Here is a 22,449-nt window from a genome sequence, read left to right on the forward strand (position 1 = left end):
ACCTGCCTTCTCACTGTCAGCATTTGGTAGAAGCTGGCTGGTAGCTAGAGACACCCATTAATTATAAGCATGCAGATGTCCCTTTAAGGTTTGCTTCGCAGCCTGCCGACTTCAGCCTAAACACGAGCTGTTAAAGATCTGACTTTATTTGTACATGTCTCTGAGCTCCGGGATCCAGCCACGTGGGGGTTTCAAAGGCTCAGAGCCCACTTGGAGCAGGAGAGGGAGGGGGGCTGGGGAGAGGGGGGTGCAATTCATCTTGATGTGTAGGGGGAAAGAAACTTAAAGGGCTTGAACAACAAACAGGAAATGCCTGGCTGGGCTGCCGCTGCTGCTGCTGCTGCTAATGCAGAAGGGACCAGAAGCAAGAGCGGCAGCGGCAGCAGCAACAGGACTGTGAAGTTAGCAGCCGAACAAGAGAACCCCTGTTGTTAACAAGCTTGCCTCGTTTCTTTCTTATTTTTCCCCTGCACGGGTTCCTTTTGCAATTGCAACCATGGGCTCCTGCTCCCTCTGTCCCAGCGGCAGCATTCCAGGTGTTGCTGTCCCCTGCTTGGTACTGACAGGTGAGAACATCTTTCTCTTCTTTCCGAGGGCTCCGCATCTGCCAAACTCTCCTTCTGCTTTTGGATTTCCCCAGAATTGAGCAATTCGTCATTTCCACTTCTTTCAGTCTGTCTGCTTTTCAGCCAATTCCACACACACCCCACCCCGAGTTTTAAGTCAACTTTACAACCAGCGATTCAGTGATTTTGGCTGACAGAAGCCTTAAAACTAAACAGAAAGATGCAAAGAAAGAGGAAAGTGGGAATCATAGAACTAGGCAAGCAAGGAAAGGGGCGACCGGGTTGAAATGTACTGTTGTGCAAGCTTGATTTTCACTTTTGCAAATCATTTTGGACAGTGAAGCAAATTGCGCCCCCTTAACTGCACAGGAGATAAGGGAGCTGATTTACTCTTACTTAGCATAACACTGCCAATGAAACATGTGGTGTTTCCATTTCAGGATTCCCTGTTCTCGAGGATTTCTTAGAGCACCATAGACTCAGGGGAGTTCAGCTTTTCCTGACACAAACCATTTTCTGTTTTGGGGTGGTGGAATGGGAGGAAATGGAAATGGAAGTGGGGGTGGAAGAGGAAATGAACACAATTGCAATTGCTCAATGCTTTGTGGGTCTCGGAGGGATGGCTTTGCTGAAGTATGTGGGCGAAGCAAAAAAAATAATAAAATAGTGGGGAGGGGAACATCACATTGACAAAGGCTGAGAGTAGCCAGGAAATCTTATAGTAATCACCCCAAGGGGAAATGAAAATATTATTTTCTGTTGCTTGTGTCTTTTGTAATGTTTGGTTCTAGTTTGTAACTCACTTTCGACAGGCTGGTTTTATTTATTTTTAATGAGACAACTTTGGGATGAGTGGTTTAAATTTTCAACTTTTTGTCTTTGCTTTGGGGGTTGTTCTTTGGAAATGTGCACTGCAGTTGCAGCAATGCCTGATTATAGTGATCCCAGCTTACCAAGCAATGGCAGCACAAGTCATATGATTATAACATCCAAAAATTATAGCATGGTTCTATTCTCCTTCCTATACACAGTGGTGGCGATGTTTAAGGATGTTTTTCATACAGATAATGAACTGTTTTGTTACTCCGTTTCTGGATTTCTTTTTCAACAAGCTCTGCAACACCTTCCAGCCACTAGTAGTTGAATAATTTACTGTTGAATTTACTCTAAGCTCTCTGAGCTGAACATCTAAATACAAAGGTAGGCCACTTGGTTGAAAGGAAGTATTGGACCTGTACAACAGCAGATAGTCAGTGCATAGATTGTTGGTCATTAGATACCATCCAAGCTCCTGGAAGATAGCAGAGAGCAAACACAGGGTGGAATATTCCATTATTGCTTTAGGTGGTTGGTTATTTTCCTCTTCAGTATACAGTGGTACCTCGGGTTAAGTACTTAATTCGTTCTGGAGGTCTGTTCTTAACCTGTAACTGTTCTTAACCTGAAGCGCCACTTTAGCCAATGGGGCCTCCTGCTGCTGCCGCGCCACCGGAGCACAATTTCTGTTCTCATCCTGAAGCAAAGTTCTTAACCCAAGGTAATATTTCTGGGTTAGTGGAGTCTGTAACCTGAAGCGTATGTAACCTGAAGCATATGTAACCTAAGGTACCACTGTAGTATCCATTTATGTTGTTGTTGAAGACAGGATGGAAGTTAGAATTTCTAAGAATTGTGAACTTCTAAGAAGTGTGAGGTGCCGCACGCCATGCCCTTCTCATCACTTGATTCGTCAGTTCTTGATAACTTGCAAGCTGGATGTCTGAACTGTTTACCAGATAATGTTTAACATAATGTGAATACAGAAATTTAGGCTGGTGTCTTGTCTCATTCTTACACGCAAGAAGCTGCAGGCTTCAACTGATGAACAAAAGTATGAATTGACCTTCAGGTTAATTTTTTGCTTGTTTGTTTTCTCTTCTGATGCTTTGCCTGGGTTCAGTTTTTACGTTCCTTACATGTAGAACCGAAACTGATCTAGCTTGAACATACTGAGTAAGAGATGGATATAGGGTAAAGGAAGTATAGAGCAAGATACCCTTGTTGATCATACTGAAAGACAAAATCTGATAAAAGCCAGCTCTTATCAGACCATCAGCTCAACAGCAACATCATAGCCATTGCCAACATCTAACTGAACAAGAGTTGAAGCTAAGATTACAGATCTAAGAATGCTTCATAGTAAGCGGGTCAAATATGTCTAAGGATTGAGCTATAGGCCTGATAGGGCCACTGCCTTCCAATTTTCCTCCCCCTTTTTGGAAACCGAACAGAATATAAAAGTTAAGGATTTGCAGGATAATTCTGCATACTTGCCATGGTAGTTTCTGAACTGAAGCTAAGCAAAATATAAACATGAACTTTAAAGATTTTCAAATGTGACTGAACAGGAAAGGGTACACAGCAGACATAAATGAAACTTTTTTCATAAGGCCAAATTCTGATCCCAAATACAGAAACCCCATTGTGTCTTTTATTAGGCCAAAATTATAGTCCAGTAGAAATCAGCTATTTGGCATTTTTGAGGATTTTATTTAAAGTTCTCCAATTCTTTCTTTTTAACGTAGGCTCATCAACTTGGTATCTTTCTCAGAATATTTATTTCCCTTTTCCCTGTGCATGTGAAGAACTGAGCTACAGGTGATGAAAATCTGTGTTTTTCTGTACTGAAATAGCATATTGTTGCAGAGGTTGCATGCCACCCCCAATCTCTGCTGAGCAGTAGCCAGATTCCAGGGGGTTCTAGACATTTACCCAGGGCCATGTTTCCATTGGGAATTCAGGCTTGTCAGAAACAGTAGTGTTTCAAGATGTATGATTTATTTTACACCTATATACACCTGGGTCTAGGTGGAGGAAGAGAATTCACAGCATTATATCTCGAGAGGGGCTTGTTCCCCATAGCAGCATAGCATTGGGGTCCAAGGCATTTTGTACACCATTACTGTGCCTCTAACCCAGCCTGTTAAGATGGTTCTACCCCACATGCCCTCTGCCTCCAGTTCTAGCACTTATCTTTCTCCCTCCCAAGAACCTTTGCCCAAGAACCTCCCTCCCCTTCTCCAAACCTGTTTCAAAAGGGACACATTTTTCCTGTGTGGCACCACACACACCCCGTAATGGCAACCCCCATTTTGCACAGACCCAGGGTTATTTCTTCAATGTGTTGATGACTCACCATTGCTTCATCACCATCATAATTTATTACTTGTACCCCACCCATCAGAATGGGTTGTCCTAACCACTTCCAACAGAATACAAAAAACACACGATACATCAGACATTAAAAGCTTCCCGATACAGGGCTGCCTCGGTCCAGTATACCTGAAGGAGCGTCTCCACCCCCATCATTCTGCCCGGACGCTGAGGTCCAGCGCCGAGGGCCTTCTGGCGGTTCCCTCATTGCGAGAAGCAAAGCTGCAGGGAACCAGGCAGAGGGCCTTCTCGGTAGTGGCGCCCGCCCTGTGGAACGCCCTTCCAGCAGATGTCAAAGCGATAAACAACTACCTGACATTCAGAAGACATCTTAAGGCAACCCTGTTCAGGGAAGTTTTTAACGTGTGATATTTTACTGTATTTTTGGTTTTTATGGAAGCCGCCAGAGTGGCTGGGGAGGCCCAGCCAGATGGGCAGGGTATAAATAATAAATTATTATTATTATTATGCCTTCAGATGTCTACGGAAGGTTGCATAAATGATTATCTCTTTTGACATCTGATGGGAGGGCATTCCACAGGGCGGGCGCCACAACCGAGAAGGCCCTCTGCCTGGTTTCTTGTAACTTCGCTTCTCGCAATGAGAGAGCTGCCAGAAGGCCTTCATAACTGGATCTCTGAGCGGAACAATGGGGGTGGAGATGCTCCTTCAGGTATACAGGGCAGAAGCCTTTAAAGGTCAGCGCCAACACTTTGAATTGTGCTCAGAAACATACTGGGAGCCAATGTAGGTCCTTTAGAACTGTTATTATATGGTCCCAGCAGCCTCTCCCAGTCACCTGTCTGGCAGCTTGCATTCATCTAGTCTGGCCAGGCTAGTCTGTAGGAGAATTGCTGAAGCTTGTATATTCCCTTCAATATCCCAAGTTTTAGCTAAATTCTGACATTCATTAATTTATAACATTCACTGACTTCCTAGAATTATGAGCGCCTTTGCACCCCCAGACTTGTTTTAATAAGTATAGGTGGCTGAACTGCAGAAAATGTTACAAATTTCTACCGTAAGACCATCTGTTTCTCAACAATCTCCTTTCCTATCTTATTTGCTACTTATCAAGTATTTTCTATTCCTATACTGTATAACAAAAGAATAGTCTAATAATTTGTTGCTATTTCTCCCTCCAGCAATTGTTTCCAAGTTTGGGTTTCAATTGAGATAATATCATGATGTATCTCCATAATAATGGCAATAGTATTTCATATTAAGCCTCAGTACTATTATTGTTTTGAAAACACGATCCTCTACTTCTGCCTTTAAAAGCTGTTTTTTTTAAAAAAAAAAAGTAAGCTAAATGACAAAAATGGCTTTTGAAATGGCTGACGTTACAGCTGTAAAATAATGCCATCAATTTAAATATTTGTCAGACTAGGAGTTATAATAAAAAGTGGTGAACAAAGGGGCTGCCATATACTGCAATGGAATAGCTTCACTGTTTATTACCTGTTTTTAAAAAGAAAAGATGTTAAGGCACATCATTTTCTATTCAAATGTTCTTAGAACTGAAAAAACAACGACTTGCAATGAAACCAATTACTAATATATTTTGAGACTGTTGTTTTCAACTGAGTCCTCTTTTGCATAGCTGGTTTTCCTAATAAATAAACCAAAGTTATTGCAAAAGTATTTCCTAATCATTTTCTGAACATTGCACAAGGGTCAACTGAACATCTTCAACTGAAGACTGCATAACCCACTTCTTATTAAAAAAACAACCACAATTTTCTGGGTTACAAAGTAGATCAGAAACCTAATCTATTACCTTGAACAGGAGGGCTAGTCCTGCAAAAAAAATTTACTTATTTAGTTTTTATCACAGATTGTTGATTGCACCATTCTAAGAGTTAGAATGAAGTCACTTGCAGACTACCTGTTTACTGGGCACTGATCCTGATTTGTTTGCACAAAGTTTGTGGGGAGGTTATATGATGTCGCCTCAACTACCTGTCTTCCCACACTTTCCCATGCATTCATTGCTGCAAATGTCTGTTTTTAATTTTTTAAAACAGGATCCGTTGTGCAAGAGCCCAAATCTATTTTAAATGCACAACCTGAATTTGCGGATATGCGTGGAATCCCACTAGCAAAAAGCAAGTCAGGAAGCACACCGAGACTCACATAGAGCTTCAGTTCTGGCTTTCAAAGTAATTTATATAGGTAATTTATAGCACAGGATGCTTAAGACTGGCTGTTTCTATTGCCTTTATATGGCAAGCAAGGCACTATGCAGAAACAGTGGCTCTGCCTCAGTGGTTCAGCAGGTTTCCTACTAATGTCATATCTTCCCACAAGCAGGATCTGAGCACACTGGAAAGATGGTGCAAAGCATACGGCTGCTGTGCATATAACATACATTTAAAGCACATGGCTTCTGCCCCCTACCAAATTGTAGTTTGTTAAGGGTGCTGCGAATTGTAGCTCTGTGGTGGGTAAACTACAATTCCCACAATTCTTTGGGGGAAGCAATGTGCTTTAAATGCAATGGTGTGTATGCAGACAGTTTTTCCAGACCAGCGGTTAACAGATCATTTAAATATGGCAAACAGGATACTGGAAACCAGTTTTGGGTTTTTTATGGATTTTCCATAGAAAGGATGAGGGGGAATATGGTCTAAGTTTGATGCTATCAAAGTCACGCGGACACTGTGAAAAACGTGCATGCATGAGCAGCAACAATCCCTTATTAAATACCAGTCTTTAAGCATCCAGCGGCACTTGAACCAGCTCCATTTAAATGTTTTGCTGTTCAGGGGCTGTTAAAGCAAGAGATCAGGAGCTGGAAATGTACAATAGTTCCAAAAATTGAAATCGGGTTTAAGACATAGCTGTCAACGTTCCCCTTTTTTTAAGGGAAATTCCCTTATTCCGAATAGGATTCCTCGCAAGAAAAGGGAAAAGTTGACAGCTATGGTTTAAGAAACAGCTATGCTAGGAGAAGTGCCGAACAGCTGAAAATCACCTTATTTTAATCATCTTTTTGGGAGGGGGGGGTCACAGCCCGCTTCTCCTGCGCATATTTGCGCGCAAGCAATTCTAACTGAATAGGGCTTACTCCCAGGAATGTATGTATTGCAGAAACAAAGTCTTTCTGGAAATTATGAGGCAAGAAGAAACTCCACGGCATGTAACGGGATCCACTCGCCTTGTGGGCGAGCAAAAGCTCGCAGTGTCACGCAGCTCGAGCGCATTTCACTCTTAAAACTATTAAAACCAGAAATTTGCGCGGCGGTGGGCAAACGACGCGCATGCGCTGTATAGCACAAACTCAGCGAGCCGCTCCCAACTCTGCTGCGACCGCGATTCCCGGGCAGAGCCGGCTGGCTTCTCCACGCATGCGCCGCGGGGCGCAGCTGGCGGAACGTCCGGCCGCCTTGCCAGCCGGCGACTTTCCTCTGCCGGATGACGCGACGCGAGGAGCAAGGCGCAGGCGCTCCTAAGGCGGCGGGAGCGCAGTGACGCCTACGCGCGTGCTCGGAGGGAGGGGAGGAGGAAAAGCCGCCGACTCTTGGCCTATCAGGACCCGGCGGGCGCGCAGGCGCAGGGGAGAAGCGGCCGGAGCGCGGCTGTTGGGCCGCCGATGCTGAAGGGATGGGTCGCTGAGGGGAATTTTCTCTCACACGCCGCATCGGGAGGCCTCGCCCTCGGCAGCCCAGTCATGAATAGCTGACCCCCCCCTCATCGTTTACACTCACTGAGAGGAACCAGGCCTCTGAGGCGGAGGCCTGGCGTGTTCCCCTCTTCCCGGGGTTTGAGCGGCGGGTGCGGCAGGGCCGCCCGCCTGCCCCCTGAGGCGCCGGCAGGATGAAGCTGGTGCGGAAAGACATCGAGAAGGACAACGCCGGGCAGGTGACGCTCATCCCCGAGGAGGCCGAGGACATGTGGCACGCCTACAACCTGCTTCAGGTCGGGGACAGCCTGCGGGCCTCCACCATCCGCAAGGTGCAGACGGAGTCGGCCACGGGCAGCGTGGGCAGCAACCGGGTGCGCACCACCCTGACGCTGTGCGTGGAGACCATCGACTTCGACTCGCAGGCGTGCCAGCTGCGCGTCAAAGGCACCAACATCCAGGAGAACGAGTACGTCAAGATGGGCGCCTACCACACCATCGAGCTGGAGCCCAACCGCCAGTTCACGCTGGCCAAGAAGCAGTGGGACAGCGTGGTCCTCGACAGGATCGAGCAGGCCTGCGACCCGGCCTGGAGCGCCGACGTGGCGGCTGTGGTGATGCAGGAAGGGCTGGCGCACGTCTGCCTGGTGACGCCCAGCATGACCCTGACTCGGGCCAAGGTGGAGGTGAACATCCCTCGGAAGCGGAAGGGAAGCTGCGCGCAGCACGACCGGGCGCTCGAGAGGTTCTACGAGCAGGTGGCGCAGGCCATCCAGCGCCACATCAACTTCGACGTAGTCAAGTGCGTGCTGGTGGCCAGCCCGGGCTTCGTGAGGGAGCAGTTCTGCGATTACATGTTCCAGCAGGCTGTGAAGACGGACAACAAGCTGTTGCTGGAGAACCGCTCCAAGTTTTTGCAGGTAAAGCTCAAGGCAGCGTGTTCCGTTTAAGTTCAAAGGAGGGGTGATCGTTATTCGATAGTAGAATAGATTATATATATATATATATATGGGCGGGTGTGCAAACATGGTTTTCCAGAACATGCAAAATATCAGCACGTGTCTACATAGAACTAGGTGAATGCATCTAAGACAGCCACACACAAAAATGTTCACAGTACGTTAATAGCCATCCTATAATATTCACTTGTTTTAAGTAATGGTAATAATAATAATAATTTATTTATACCCCACCCATCTGGCTGAGTTTCCCCACTCACTCTGGGCTGCTCCCAATCAAGTGTTAAAAACAGTACAGCATTAAATAGTAAAAACTTCCCTAAGCAGGGCTGCCTTCAGATGTCTTAAAGATAGGATCCAAATCCTTTCACAAATGCTTATTCAGCCAACTTGGGCATCCCAAGTTCAATACTGTGGGTTGGATGTGGATGCAGGCTTATCTGGGAGTAAGTACCATTCATTTAATGGGGCTCACTTCTGAACAGATATGCATTGGATTGGGCAATTATTTAAAGTAGACCTGTCAAGATAAATGGGACTTAAAGTCCTTTGAAGACTTTCTTCCCATCCACTTGGGATAAGTATCTGTAAGACTGATGCTTTGAATCCCTTTCTCTGAAGGCTTCAGCCCTAAGCATGGTTACTTTTAGGTAAGTTGACTGGCTTTTGTGGAACTTATTTATGAAAAAAGCATGTTTAATCGGCTGATATACATCAGTTTCAGATGCCAGTCTAATACAATCTCATCTTGTTACTTTGGTTGCAGTCCTGTGTCCCTTTACCTGGGGATAAACACCATTAACCTTACTGAGACTTACTTTCTCAGTTGACATGTGTAAGATTGCACTGATAATCACTTCTCCAGACCTTTTCCTTTTTTGATGCCAGTTCCCTTGGAACTTGTATTTAGTGTACATTGGTTGAAATAACCAGAAAACCAGTTTGTGCCTAAAGCCCTGTCATGAATGATGTAAGGAGACCCACTCTTCAACATTTATTTGATACATAAATCTGTAATATTTATGCATGCTAATATAAGTTGCATTGCATTATTAGATTGCTCAGATTTATTAATTTCTGCTATGCAGTATTGTAATTGGTAAACTTAATATCTTTCAAACTGTATGCATGGTCCTCTGGAAATTAATGTACTTGTAGGCTTACATGACAGAGCTGAAACTTTTGGTATAAGAAGTAATAAGATTAAAACAGCTTTAAAGCATGGCTGAATAAATACTGCTCAACGAAAAGAACAAAATCTGGTGGGTTGTATGTAAATCCATCAGAAGTATTATTTAACTTTACATGTAGCTTTTGGAAAGGAGAGGTGCAAGCATACTTCTAATGCCAACGAAACCTTCCCAAAATTTAAGATTCTTTAACTATATATGTGAAAGGAGAGTGGCAGTATTAAATACCAGTTTTTTATTCTATATTTTAAAAATGCCTGCATGAACATGAAATGTTTGAGCTTTTTGAGGCAAATTCTCATGCTAATGAAACTGTGTCCTATTGTGCTACTTGCACTTAATATCGAGGATGTGATTAAGAACTCTTCCTAGCGGGCCATAAAGTTTGTGAAGTAGTGTATGATCCTACACAAAAGTTATCCTAAGTTCAATTGCACTTAAAACTAGTAAGCATGCTTAACATGGCAGTCCTTCTGATGGTTGTAAAAAGTGAAATGCTCTGCAACAGTGTTAGAGAACCTGCCACCTTCCAGATATTGTTGAACTACTATAGGCCCAGCCAGCATTGCTAGTGGTCAGCTTGTGATGGGAGGTGTCGTCCAGCAACATCTGAAGGGCCATGCATTTTCAACCCTTACTCTATGTGGTATGTGCGTCACTGAAATTTGTTCACAAAACCTTATTTGTAGGAGGAAGTCACCAGTAACACTGTTGTTTTTAATATATCTAGCAAAACTAAGCATAGGGCAGTTACAAATGGTAGGATGTAATCTCACAACTTTCCAGTAACTCAACATAAAAACTTCCTTGAATGATGTAAATAGTTATCATTATCGTCAGTCATCATGTCTCACCACAACAGACAATTCTGTAACTTCAGGGGCTTTTGCCTGACCTGTCTTTACCTGACCTGAAAACAACTCAAATTTAAGGAATTCAGTTTTCAAGAGAAATAAAAGTCATTATCAAAGTTGTTTCTTTCTTTTGTTTCTTTCTTTTTTTGTTCTAGGTACACTCTTCCTCTGGACATAAATATGCATTAAAAGAAGCTCTGTGTGACCCAGCTGTGACTAGTCGACTTGCTGATACTAAAGCAGCTGGTGAAGTCAAAGCCTTAGATGATTTCTACAAGATGCTACAACATGAGCCTGACCGGGCTTTTTATGGTCTCAAGCATGTGGAAAAAGCCAACGAAGCCATGGCTATTGATACCTTATTGATCAGTGATGAACTTTTTAGGCATCAGGATGTGGCTGCACGCAGTCGTTATGTCCGGCTAGTTGATAGTGTGCGTGACAACATGGGCACTGTTCGCATCTTCTCCAGTCTTCATGTGTCTGGGGAACAGCTTGGACAACTAACAGGTGTGGCTGCCATTCTGCGTTTTCCTGTTGCTGAGCTCTCTGATCAGGAAGAAGATTCCAGTTCTGAAGAAGATTGATGATGGTGTACTCATTCACCCTTCTCATGTAATGACTGCTTCAGCAGGGAAGGGGGTGTCTTTGTCCCAAATATTTTATGCTTCTGTACCATGCCTTACCGAAAAGAAAAAACAATGGGAACACTATTTTTTTAAGTGACTGGTAAGGTGAGCATTTAGTGTGCTGCTCTAGAATATTGCATATTTATACATTTTCCTTGTGTGAGTGGTAATGATTATGATAGTTCTCTCTTAGCAAAACTGGACTGACATAACTAATTGGAAAACATTGCTGGTGCTTTGTGGAACATGTGGAAAACCAATAAACTGAAACCATGAAAGAAGAGAATGTTTTGCTCAAGTATTTTCTGTGTTTTGCACACACACAAAAGTTTCTCTCCCCTCCCCCCTGTTATCATGGGAACTTGTTTAAATGCTAGGATGTTATAACTGAGTGTTGTTGAAGTGTTTATTAAGTTGAGTTGGTGTGACATACTGTAAGTGTAATTGTGTTTTATTGTGTCTGAAAGATTGTGGCTGATTTTGCACAATCCTTTCAACTTACCACTGAGATGGGCACAAGCTACAGGCACTCACATGTAGCTGTTTTATTCCTTTCTTCACATGAGTGACAAAACAAAGGTTAATAGCTTCCAAACAAGCCAGTATACAAAGCCACAATTTAAAATGGTTTGGAAGCCATTAATTATAGATTCAAGTAACAGGAAGCTATGGGTAACTGGATTCCAGTCTTGTTTCCTAACTTACATGAACAGAGAAGTGAAGTGGGAGCAAAGGGGCTGGATATGGGTGCATGATGCTTGCGTATATATTGCTTATTAAGTTGTGATTTGATCATGCCAACACGGCCATTGATTTACTCTGTTGTTGAATTGAGAATTTTAGTTGCAACAAACAACTATTTTAAAAAATGAAAAGCAAAAATAATACTTGATTTATTAAAAAAGGATTTTAAGCAGAACTCCCATGGACACTGTTAATGCATAAGTGGGTCATGTGTGGCCTACCCATATTTTATTAAATACTGTTATTGCTGGGTTAATCATAACAATGGCACATTTCTCATGGCCACCTAGATCATAAAAGGCAGTTTTCATAGAATAGCGTAATCACTAAAAAGCTAAAACATATGTTTTAATAAAATGTTGGCAACAAACTTATTTTGTGAGGATTTTACTAGTCTTGCTCATGTGTCCTATTAGTTTGTTTTATTAGGAAGTAAGCACGGATTCAGTAAGTGAACAGCTAAACAAAATCAGTGAAAGAATGAGCTGGGAGGTGGTTGGGTTTGGGGAACCAAGTCTTTGTTCCCAGTGTGCAGTCTACTGATCTAAGGCCTCAGTTCTAGGCACCTTTCTCTAAAGATAAGTTCCATTGAACTCTGTGGGCTTACTTGCAAGTCAACATACATAAGATTGGGCTGTTATTCAGGAATATTTTCTCCTCCTTGTGGGATTGGATTCTCCAATCCCAAAACTTGTTATTGTGTGTGTCTAATCTTCTGGATTTGGGATTATAGTCTCTTTACTTGCGCTCTAGACCTAAGACCACCAGAGGAATACTGATAGCCATTTCCCTCTCTAAGATGGGTTCATTTAAATATTCCCACAGTATTGAGTATTTTCAAGGACCAATTAGTGTTTTTTATGAGAGATGAAAACTTTTACAACACATAGTTAGCCCCTTTGGACTAGAACAATGTTTACCTTGTGCTAGGTGAGTTTTCACCAACTTGGCACTTTCCAGATGTTTGGGATTACAACTTCCATTAGCCCCAGCCAGCCTCAGTTTGGTAAAGACTGGGCTAGATTATAAAGAAGGATGTTGCTGTGCCAGGTCCATGATATTTGTATTTAGCTATATTATTTATATTACTTAGCAATTACTGAGGTCTTAAGTTAGTCATAACTACTGATTTCAGTGGGCCTACTCTGAATTTGACATAGTTGATTCCTGTAACTTGTGGATGTTATTGCAGTTAATGATCAATTAACAAACATACTAGTATTTTAAATGAAATATCTGTGAATGCAAGACCACATGCAGGCTATGCTAGTTGCGTTAGCATGACAAGATAGTTGAGATACGGCTAGAAGGAATAAAAACAGTATGCAAAATATCTTCCTAACATTTTGTGCAAAACAGGTATTTGCTAAATATTCCCAAATCTTTTTTACTTTGATTTTTGGGGAAATAGCATTGGGTTAAGAAAAAGTCTAACTTAACAAGGCTGCTTTTTGTGGTCCTTTAAATTTAATAACCTGTCGTTGAGGAAATCCTTAATGAATTTACACTCTGGTGCATTTATTCTTTGATGTATACATTCTTTGATGTATTCCGTATTTATTAAAACTTATTTGCTGCAAGTAGTTGGATATGTGGAAGGTGATGTAGGCCACAATCCAATGCACACCAGAGGGAGAGTGGTCTCCATGGAAGGAACCCTTGCATGGCTTAAATTTATAATTGATATTTATTTATTTTGCAAAAGCACTGTTAGATAACTGCCCTTAACCTCCGCTTTATCTCTTTGATAGTTATCCATTTATTGTTGAGGCGTATACTTGTATCAGTTTCTCAAAACAGTTTTTCAGATAATTCCTTCCCTTATTTATTGCACTTGACCACCTTGCTTTTAAGGAGCTCAAGACAATGTCTCATAATTTTTCTCTGCTCCTCCCAACCTTTATATACCTTTAACAGCTCTGTCATACAGTGTTCATCACCTTCATGCCTTCCATCATCCTTGACTATTGACCATCCTGGTTGGACCTGATAGGAGTTTTGGTCCAAAACATTTGGAGGGCCACAGGTTGGGGAAGGCTGGTATAGGTCAAGAGACTGGTGAATATTCAGCTAACTTCATTGCAGAAAAGCTTTCTTCACTGGCTTATACTGTTATTTGCACTTCTCACTGCTCACCAATGCTTTGTTAAACTGATAAATGTACTAAATCAAGTCTTTGTATCTTTTCCCAAGCTGAGAAAACTGGGAGACTTGTTTTGTGGGGGGCAAAGGAGCTCAAGAAAATGGACTCAATTAACTGTATACCAGGGCAGTATGACCTAGTGCCTTTTACCAGTTGCTTGACACCACAGGAGAGGAGAGTGCTCTTGTGCTCTGTTTCTGCCTGCAGGTTTGCCACAGGCATCCGTTCAGTAACTGTGAAGATAGGAGGCTGTACTACACAGGCCACTGGGTTTATGCAACAGACTCTTAGGTTGAGATGAATTAGAATTAAGGTGCCCTGGGTTTGAATTCCCATTATTTGCTGTATTTGAACAAAGCCTAGTGTTGGATCTGAACAAGTATTAATTATGAAATCTGAGTCATCTGCAACATCCTTAGCTCTGTTTTGCTCTAGTAGACAGTTGTCTACTTTTTTACAAACAGCATTCTAATTCTTTTGTATAGTTTACTGGAAATTCTCCAGAATCTTAGTTTATTATTCTGCAAAGGTTAAAGATTAAGACAGAGAAGCTTAAACAAAAGTTCTTTTATGGTCTTGGGGGCGGGGGAATTGGCAGATTTGAATTCTGAGCTAGAAAACTGAAAGATTTGTATAAGGTTTTACCTGAAATACTGGTGTTTAGTCACAAATGAAATTAATTGCCATATGAATTTCAGTTGCAGCATTTTGAGAGAGTGGGTGTGGCATTTGCCCTCCTAGGTGTGTGACATCATACTGGTTTCATAAGGAAAGGATTAACTTACTGTAAAATGACTAACCAATGGGAACCCCAGGGGGCAGAGTTAACAGCGTATAAGGTTTAAGCACAGAGGGTTTTTGGAGGAGTTAAGAGTTAGGGTGGTAGAGAAGACAGACTGGAGTTAGAAGAGACAGAAGATAAGTCTGTGGGTTGGGCTAGTCTGGTGTGAGTGAGGGAGAGAATTTGTTAAGAAGAGTCAGTCAGACAGTCTGGTAAAGAAACTAAAGTTAAGATACTGACAGGAATATTATCTGAGAAACCATAAACTTGTTAATGTTTGTATAATAAACTTGGTTTTTTGGTTCACTTTTAACAACTGTCTGGACTCAGTGTTTTACCAGAGAGTAACTGGTTGGTGGCAGCGGGGAAGCGAGCACAGTGGTGGCACAGGGATCAATAGACCGTTAAACGTCCAGGGACCCTGTGTAATTGCCACAGTGGGGGTTATAAGAGCTCTGAAAAATGCACATATTCTGTATGTGATGTACATTTTGCTGGAGGAAAGCTGGGGTTAGAGTAATATGTGACAACACAGAAATGCTTGCTGTTGCATTATTGCATGTTGAGCATCCCGCCCCCCCGCCCCCCCCCCCCCCCGGAACTGCAGTGTGCTGTGAAGTTGATTGTATCAGTGGTGCAGTTAAGGACTGGAAGAAGAATTAATGGTTTCAGTGTTTAGGAGATGTGTGGATGCCAGGTGTAACAATGAAGGAGTAGATTTAGTGTACAGGAGAAGGCCAGAGCTCAGTAGTACAATATCTGTTACACATGCACAAAGTCCCAGGTTCAATCCCTAGCATTTCCAGGTAGTGTTAGGAATATCCTGTTTGCGACTGAGTAGTTGGGTTGAGCTAGTGCAAACAACACTGTTAGATGGACCAATTCATTACTGTTGCTAAAAAATAAAAATCCTGCAGATGTCCCTGGGTGGACACACTGTTGCCCAGCTGACAATTGCAGACGGCCCTATCTTTTATCCCTGGGAACAATAGTTTTTCAGTATGAAGCAGGAAATTCCCTATCCAGGCATGGAGATAAGTTCCTCTCCCCTTTTTATATCATTGTCTTTTCTTCGCCCTTCAGGTTGCTCAAATCCATTGCCTCCTCTCACCCTTTTGACAGTTCCCCATGTGGTGTCTCAACATCTCATGCCATTAAGTTCTTATGCAGCTGTTTTGGAAGCTCTACCCCAAGGGGATTTCTTCAAATATATATGTGTGTATTTCTGAACACCTTAAGAATACCCCAAATTTGCCGATGCTTCCATCTTGTTTTGGCTGCATAAGCATTGGTGCTTGGGGAAAATTAGTTGGCAATAATATATAAGTAACAACAAGAGACTTCACTTTTTCAGTGGCTTTTTCTCTCTAATGACAATAGTTTTCTTTGCATTCGGGTTTTTACTTCTACAGCCTTCTAGCGGGCTGCCACCTGAAAGTATTTTGTTAGAGAATACAGTAAATAACACAGCAGTGTGATTCATTTTCCTTTTATTTATTGGTCAAAAGAGCAGAGCCAACAAAACGTCTCTTCCTCTCTCCTTTACTGACATTAACTTTTAAAACTACTTTTTTGCTATTTTCTGGGGATCATAAGAGCACTAATGGAAGCAACGAGACTTTTACAAGCAATAATTCTGTTCTTTTTATCGACTTCAACTACTGTAAAAGGCACTGGAAAGCTTGATCATGGCCTCATAAAATGCATTGTGAATCCTAGCATCACTTAATTATCAACAACTTTTTATGAGATGCACTCTTCTTCTCCAGAAAACATAACCTACAAGAAACACCTTCATTACAAGGCCCATTAAAAGTAAAGGGAGGAGCAAAATAAACGTGATCATACTCCTTTTGCATCTCTTCTTCATTTTATTTTGGCTTACATAAGACAGGGCCCTTTGACTCTTAGCCTTTACTTGAAGATCCTGTAGTCCTCTAGAAGTTTTGCACTACAACCCCAGAGAACCAGTGTGGTATTGTGGTTAAGAGCGATAGACTCGTAATATGGTGAACTGGGTCCGCATCTCCGCTCCTCCACATGCAGCTGCTGGGTGACCTTGGGCTAGTCACACTTCTTTGAAGTGCTTCAGCCCGACTCACCTCACAGAGTGTTTGTTGTGGGGAAGGAAGGGGAAGGAGAATGTTAGCTGCTTTGAGACTCCTTCCGGTAGTGATAAAGCGGGATATCAAATCCAAAGTCTTCTTCTTTAATCAGCAAGGCCATCATTTGAAGATTGTAAGAGTTGCCGTGCAAAACATCTGGAGGGCACCAGGTTGAGGAAGGTAGCCACTGAAGAACAGAGTCTGTTGTTTAGATAAAACACCATGTTAGGCAGTGTGGTCTTACTTTGTTCCACTTGGATCAATCCTTGGAAACCTATGATGCTGAGCTTCTCCCATCAAGCCCCTCCCCGCCCCAGCCTCATGCTGTTTTCCCACTGGGTAAATGAAGCACTGGGCTTTGGGAAAGGGATGTAAGGGCTCTGACAGTCCTAAAGTCCTTCATCTTCCTTCCAAAGCCTAGTTAGTGCTTTCCCAGCTTTGAGAAGGAGGTAGAAAAGTTATAGGACTCAGACATGCCCTCACTTAGCCAGCTTTGGGAAGACAGCATGAAGGTTGGTGCGGACACCAAATTTTGGACTCGCTTCCCCCCTTCCGACACGACAAGGCAGTGTGCAGCCCACAGGTTCCATGTTGAAATACTCTTGCAGCCCACTTGGTATGCAATGTTGGACCACCCTGGTCTAGCCACTCGATAAAACTGGCCATAGGCTGTCAGAAAGGCAGAGTAATCACATTTGCACATACACTGAACACACCATGTGTCATCTGGTTCCATATCCTGCTCTCATGGTGGCCAGCTGTGACTACGATGACTGTGGGAAGCCACCAAGCAGGACATGAGCACAACAGCCCCCTCTCTACTTGTAATTCCCAGGAACTGGTGTTCAGACATTGACCCCAACAGTGGAGTCACGGTGATTCATATTCTCTCCCCTACATTTTTCTTTTCTTTTACACAGTGCTGCTGCATCTTGTTCTGTCGTTCAATGTTGATGTGAAAGATACAATGACCTTCAGTGGCCCAGTGGAAGATATGTTTGGATACACTGTTCAACAGTTTGAAAATGAAGAAGGAAAATGGTAAATTTTGGTTTTTTGGGATTCTTCCCCTGCCAGAAAAACATACACACACATACATAAACATAAACCTTTCTCACCTATGTTTTACTCTGGGAACTTAGCTCTGCATATTATTTGTTCTGTGCAACTGATCACATTTATTTCATTTTATTTAACCTATTTATACACTGTTCTTCATCTGAGCAAAACCAGAGCTGTTAACAGTATGTAAACGTAAAACAACAGCCCCACACATATTAAAATATTTAAAGCCACATTAAAATTACTTCCATTGTGACACAATATATATATATGAAGCTAAGGAGTTGCAGTCCAGAAATATCTTCAAGACCACGGACTCCCTGTTCCTGCTTTATAGGGAACAACAGTAAAATTACCTGCTATATTGAAAAGATGACAGGCTCTTTTTTTGTTTTTTCAGGGTGCTTATTGGTTCTCCTTTAGCTGGCCAACCTCAGAAGAAAACAGGTGATGTTTATAAATGCCCTGTGGGACAGGGCCATGGTTTGCCATGTGTAAAACTAAACTTACCAGGTAAGAATGTAAGTGGCTGGCAGAAATTTGGAGTAGATCCAACATAGGAATGTTTAAGACCTTGTCTGTATTTTCTTTGTAATTCTCTGCAGCATCGCAGGGTTGCGTCACGTATGGCATTCTTCCTCGATCTATATTTATCCATGGAAAATATTCTCATGTGCATCACTACATGTAAAATATGATGTGAATGTTTCCTCTCTCATGCAGGCCCATGTTTGTTTTTAAGGCCGGTTTGCACCTTGTCATTTTCCCATACACATGCAGATTATCTGACGTTGTGAAAAAGTACAAAGCAAAGCATTATATGGGATGAACCAGAGCAATTTGTGGAATGGGGTAGCTTGGGGATAAACGCAGCTAAGATTACAGAGGAACATCTCCATGATGCTGCAGTGTTAAAACTAATGTGCCTCCTTACATTCAAGCACCTGAATACAATAGTGTGGAGAAAAATAAGCAGGCCTTGAACTAGTCTCTATGAGATACACACAGTATAAACAAGACATTTTGTGGTTCGTGCATTTTGCTCTCCCTTTGTTAGATCCTTACTTTAGTTTCTGTAAACAACATGCTAAACCTTACCTTAATACTGCACACAACTGCTGAAACAAGCCTGAGCAAAGCTTTGGGCTTGTGTGTTCCCCTTACTTCTCACGGGCAGCTGGGAGAAGCACTTTGGCAAAGTTTAGTTTCAGTTTTTGCAGAATCCTGATGAGGTTCAGTGAAAACAGAACACTGAAAGTTCTCGCTTAATACTAACGGGCAGGGAGTTCCAGAGCATAGGTGACACCATACTAAAAGATCGATTCCCTGCAAGTGCAGAAAGAATATTATATGGAAGTTGTAAAAGTGCCACTTCAACATATCAGATCAGTCCAGTGGGTACGTATGGTGTAAGGCGATCTTTTAAGTAAACTAGTCCTAAGCTGTTAAGGGGTTTATATACAAATAGTAACACCTTGCTCAGCCAATGCAGATCTTTGCATAGAAGTGTAATATGCTCTGTACCCTGTTGACAGTCCTGCTGCACCATTCTATACTAACTACTTTGGCCTTTCTTCCAGAGTGTGAAAAACGTTTAGCTATCAGGCAGGCCTCTTAGTTTTCAAATCATACATTAAATTGCTGCCTGTTTCTTTTCTGGAACGTTTGCAAAGCTGTTGACAGTCCCGACTTCACAGGACTTTTATGACTGCACCGTTATACATAAAAGCAGGAGCAAGTGTTTTGGGTTTTTTTTAAAAAAAAACTTTTTGACACCTTTATACATACCTGGCTCTAGAGTGAAATCTGAATCAACTCTTGTGGAGGCTCAAAAGGCAGATTGCTTACTATGCTTTCAGACTGCTCCCGCCAAAACATGGGGTGCCAATCAACTAATTCTTACTAAGTCCTACTCTTAATTTTAATGATCATGACTAAGTGGGGTCCATTTCAATGGGTCTCCTCTGGGTATGATGTCGTTGAGTCCAACCCATATGACAGCCAGATAGTTGCATAATATATGTGGGCCCAGCACAGGCTGAACATCTTAGAAATACGAATTTATTCTATCCAGAGCTGAAATCAAAGCTCTGGCTCTCCATCCCAGATTCCATTAGCCTGGAGGCTGTTTTCTCCTGGACATAATGTCATTAGCACACCACCCTCTTCCGTGGATTGAGAACAAAGACTCACACAAAATGGATGCTCACAGATTAACATATGCATAGGGCTGAACTTCAGTCTTTTTCATGTGACTTAAGTTAAACACCTTGTGTCAGAGCAGCAGAGATACATTAACGGTCAATAATTAACCTGTTAGGCGCTCTGCGAGATTTTGTTCAGCTCAATAGATGTTTCCATTTTATCCCTCTAGCAGTACACACACAGTTATTTTCCATTTCAACGTACAATTAAACAATCGTACTTAAGTGTGTCCTTACATGAGTCAACTTACTAATAGGGGGACCGGTGTGAATTCCAATACATTTCCTGTCCAATAACTATTTCACCTTTCTACCCATTGAACTGTCACGAATGCTGCTGACCTTTTAATATCCTATCAAATAATTTAGTAGTTTTACAAGAGAGGAGTTGGAAAGGTTTGATTTGTTCTCATTTGTAATGTATGTGAATGCTTGTCTCCTTCTGTCACTGCATTGCTGTTTTGACATCCTCTTTGAGGATCAAGAAAACTATGTGAAGCAGTGTCCCAGACAAAGTTTCTGGGATGAGGGCCAGGCCTTTGACTTGTTCATCAGAATCTGAATCAAGAGGGAGGAGGAAGGGGAACAGAAAAAGACTGTGTTTTATATATAAAAGGTTGGGTGTTTTAGTTTAGAGAAACTGCTACATGATTTAACGTCTTGCTTGCACGTTTCCACATATTTTACATTTCTGATCTATTTATAGATGACATCTCCATTCCTCACGTTGCGGAAGTAAAGGAGAACATGACCCTTGGAGCAACTTTAGTGACTAACCCAAATGGAGGATTTCTGGTGAATGAATAAAGTATTTTAAGGAAACAAGTGACCAGCAGCCTCATACCCAGCATTGCTTGGCAATTTTGAGCGGGGGGAAATCAGGGCAGTTTTGAAATGTTCAGTCTGCCATATTTATTCAAAATGGTGTCCAACTGTATAGACGTATAGATGAAAATCTACTCCTTGATCTCATGAACCCACAGACAAAACCTTGTTACAGTATCTTAAGAAGTACCCAAATGCACCACAACCAGAAAACTGCTTTCCAAAATATTTCGTAGATGTGTTTATATAATGGCTTGGACCAGCAGAGTCCTTCTATTAATGGAGGGGGTCATTCAACTTAAAGAAATGTCCCTTCTCTTTGCAGCATGGGCTTGGATCCAATAGAGTTTCTGCAAAAAAAATATTGGAAAGAGGCAATTTTCACCAATACTCTCTTCCCCCTGCCCCCTTTGTCACCTCTGCGTGGTCCCCCAGCCCAGGGTTAACTGTGTGATACAAATTTGTTTCCTTGTGCATATTAATAAGCTAGCCTAGCAGGTCTGTTGACTTCAGTGGGTCAGTCTGAGTGAGGCAGATACAACTCAAAGCATAGAACATCTGTTTCTTACAAGTTGAGTTTTTATATAATGTTGCTGGTTGTGTTTCCCTTATAAAAATCTGGTAGAGATAAGAGGGTTCCAAATTTTGTATATATATTTTTAAAATTAATTTTATTTTCACAAATTGTTATGGGGAACAGATCTGATTCATGGGTTGTCTATTAGCCAGTCCAGCTGTAGTTAAGGTCATCTCTGCCTCGCAATTACATTTATTTTATGTTTTCATATACCATTTTTCATCACCAGAAGAACTCAAAGTGGTTCACATAAGGATATATAAATCATAGCACTGAAGCAACGACATGATCCTTAATGTGGCATCACACTGGTGTTGCCATGTGTTTTCACTGCCATTTTGTGATATCCCCAGACCTTGAATTATTATAAAGTAAGCGGACTTGTTTAAACTGTAACCTTTTTCTCCTTTACTTAAGGCATGTGGGCCTCTTTATGCTTACAAATGTGGGCGCTTACATTACACCACTGGTATCTGCTCCAATGTCAGCTCCACTTTTGAGGTTGTAAACTCCATCGCCCCATCTGTACAAGGTATGTATATGAGAGTGCTGCTCTTCTACGTGCTGAAATTATTGAGCACCGAGGGAGACAAATGTATACACAGAAGGCAGCAAAAGGCAGAAACCGAAGCATAGCAAAAGGCAGAAACTATTTTTCAAGGCCACCAGCATTACCAAGTTAAGTAAATGTTATCATTGTCTGTATATTACCTAACTGCTTGCTGCTTCTGGCTGCTGCTTAGCATAAACAGAGTTTGGGATGCTATGTCATGAGCAAAGATCAGGCTAAAAATAATCTTTATGTAGTCACAGTGAACTGAGTGCCTCTTTAGATTAAGAAGACAAATGCCCTCATAAACTTGTTTTCTTGACTATTGTTTGATATCTGGAGTGCGAGAGGTCCTCCTCAAGTTTAGATCCCAGAATAAAACTCCCTCAAAAACAAGGGGCAGTGTCTAACTCACTTGTTCCATCAGTTCAAAGATTTCTGCT

General features: G+C 42.1%; 2 protein-coding genes across 2 annotated transcripts in view; both read left to right on the top strand.

Annotated features, from left to right (window-relative positions):
- The first annotated feature begins 283 nt into the window (after window positions 1-283).
- The window catches only part of ITGA1 (integrin subunit alpha 1), a 72,267-nt gene continuing 50,101 nt past the window's right edge, over window positions 284-22,449 (top strand). The window contains exons 1-5 of the mRNA XM_053407661.1: window positions 284-566; window positions 17,709-17,829; window positions 18,251-18,363; window positions 20,761-20,849; window positions 21,874-21,988. Coding sequence (XP_053263636.1) covers window positions 497-566; window positions 17,709-17,829; window positions 18,251-18,363; window positions 20,761-20,849; window positions 21,874-21,988 — 508 coding nt within the window. The 5' untranslated portion in view covers window positions 284-496. The remainder of the gene's footprint in view (window positions 567-17,708; window positions 17,830-18,250; window positions 18,364-20,760; window positions 20,850-21,873; window positions 21,989-22,449) is intronic.
- PELO (pelota mRNA surveillance and ribosome rescue factor) lies at window positions 7,275-12,129 on the top strand. Its single transcript, XM_053407662.1, has 2 exons — window positions 7,275-8,303; window positions 10,542-12,129. The coding sequence occupies exons 1-2, from the start codon at window positions 7,578-7,580 to the stop codon at window positions 10,971-10,973; spliced, it is 1,158 nt and encodes a 385-aa protein (XP_053263637.1). The 5' UTR covers window positions 7,275-7,577; the 3' UTR covers window positions 10,974-12,129.

Source organism: Podarcis raffonei, chromosome 11, assembly GCF_027172205.1.
Source record: "Podarcis raffonei isolate rPodRaf1 chromosome 11, rPodRaf1.pri, whole genome shotgun sequence".
Classification (NCBI taxonomy): domain Eukaryota; kingdom Metazoa; phylum Chordata; class Lepidosauria; order Squamata; family Lacertidae; genus Podarcis; species Podarcis raffonei.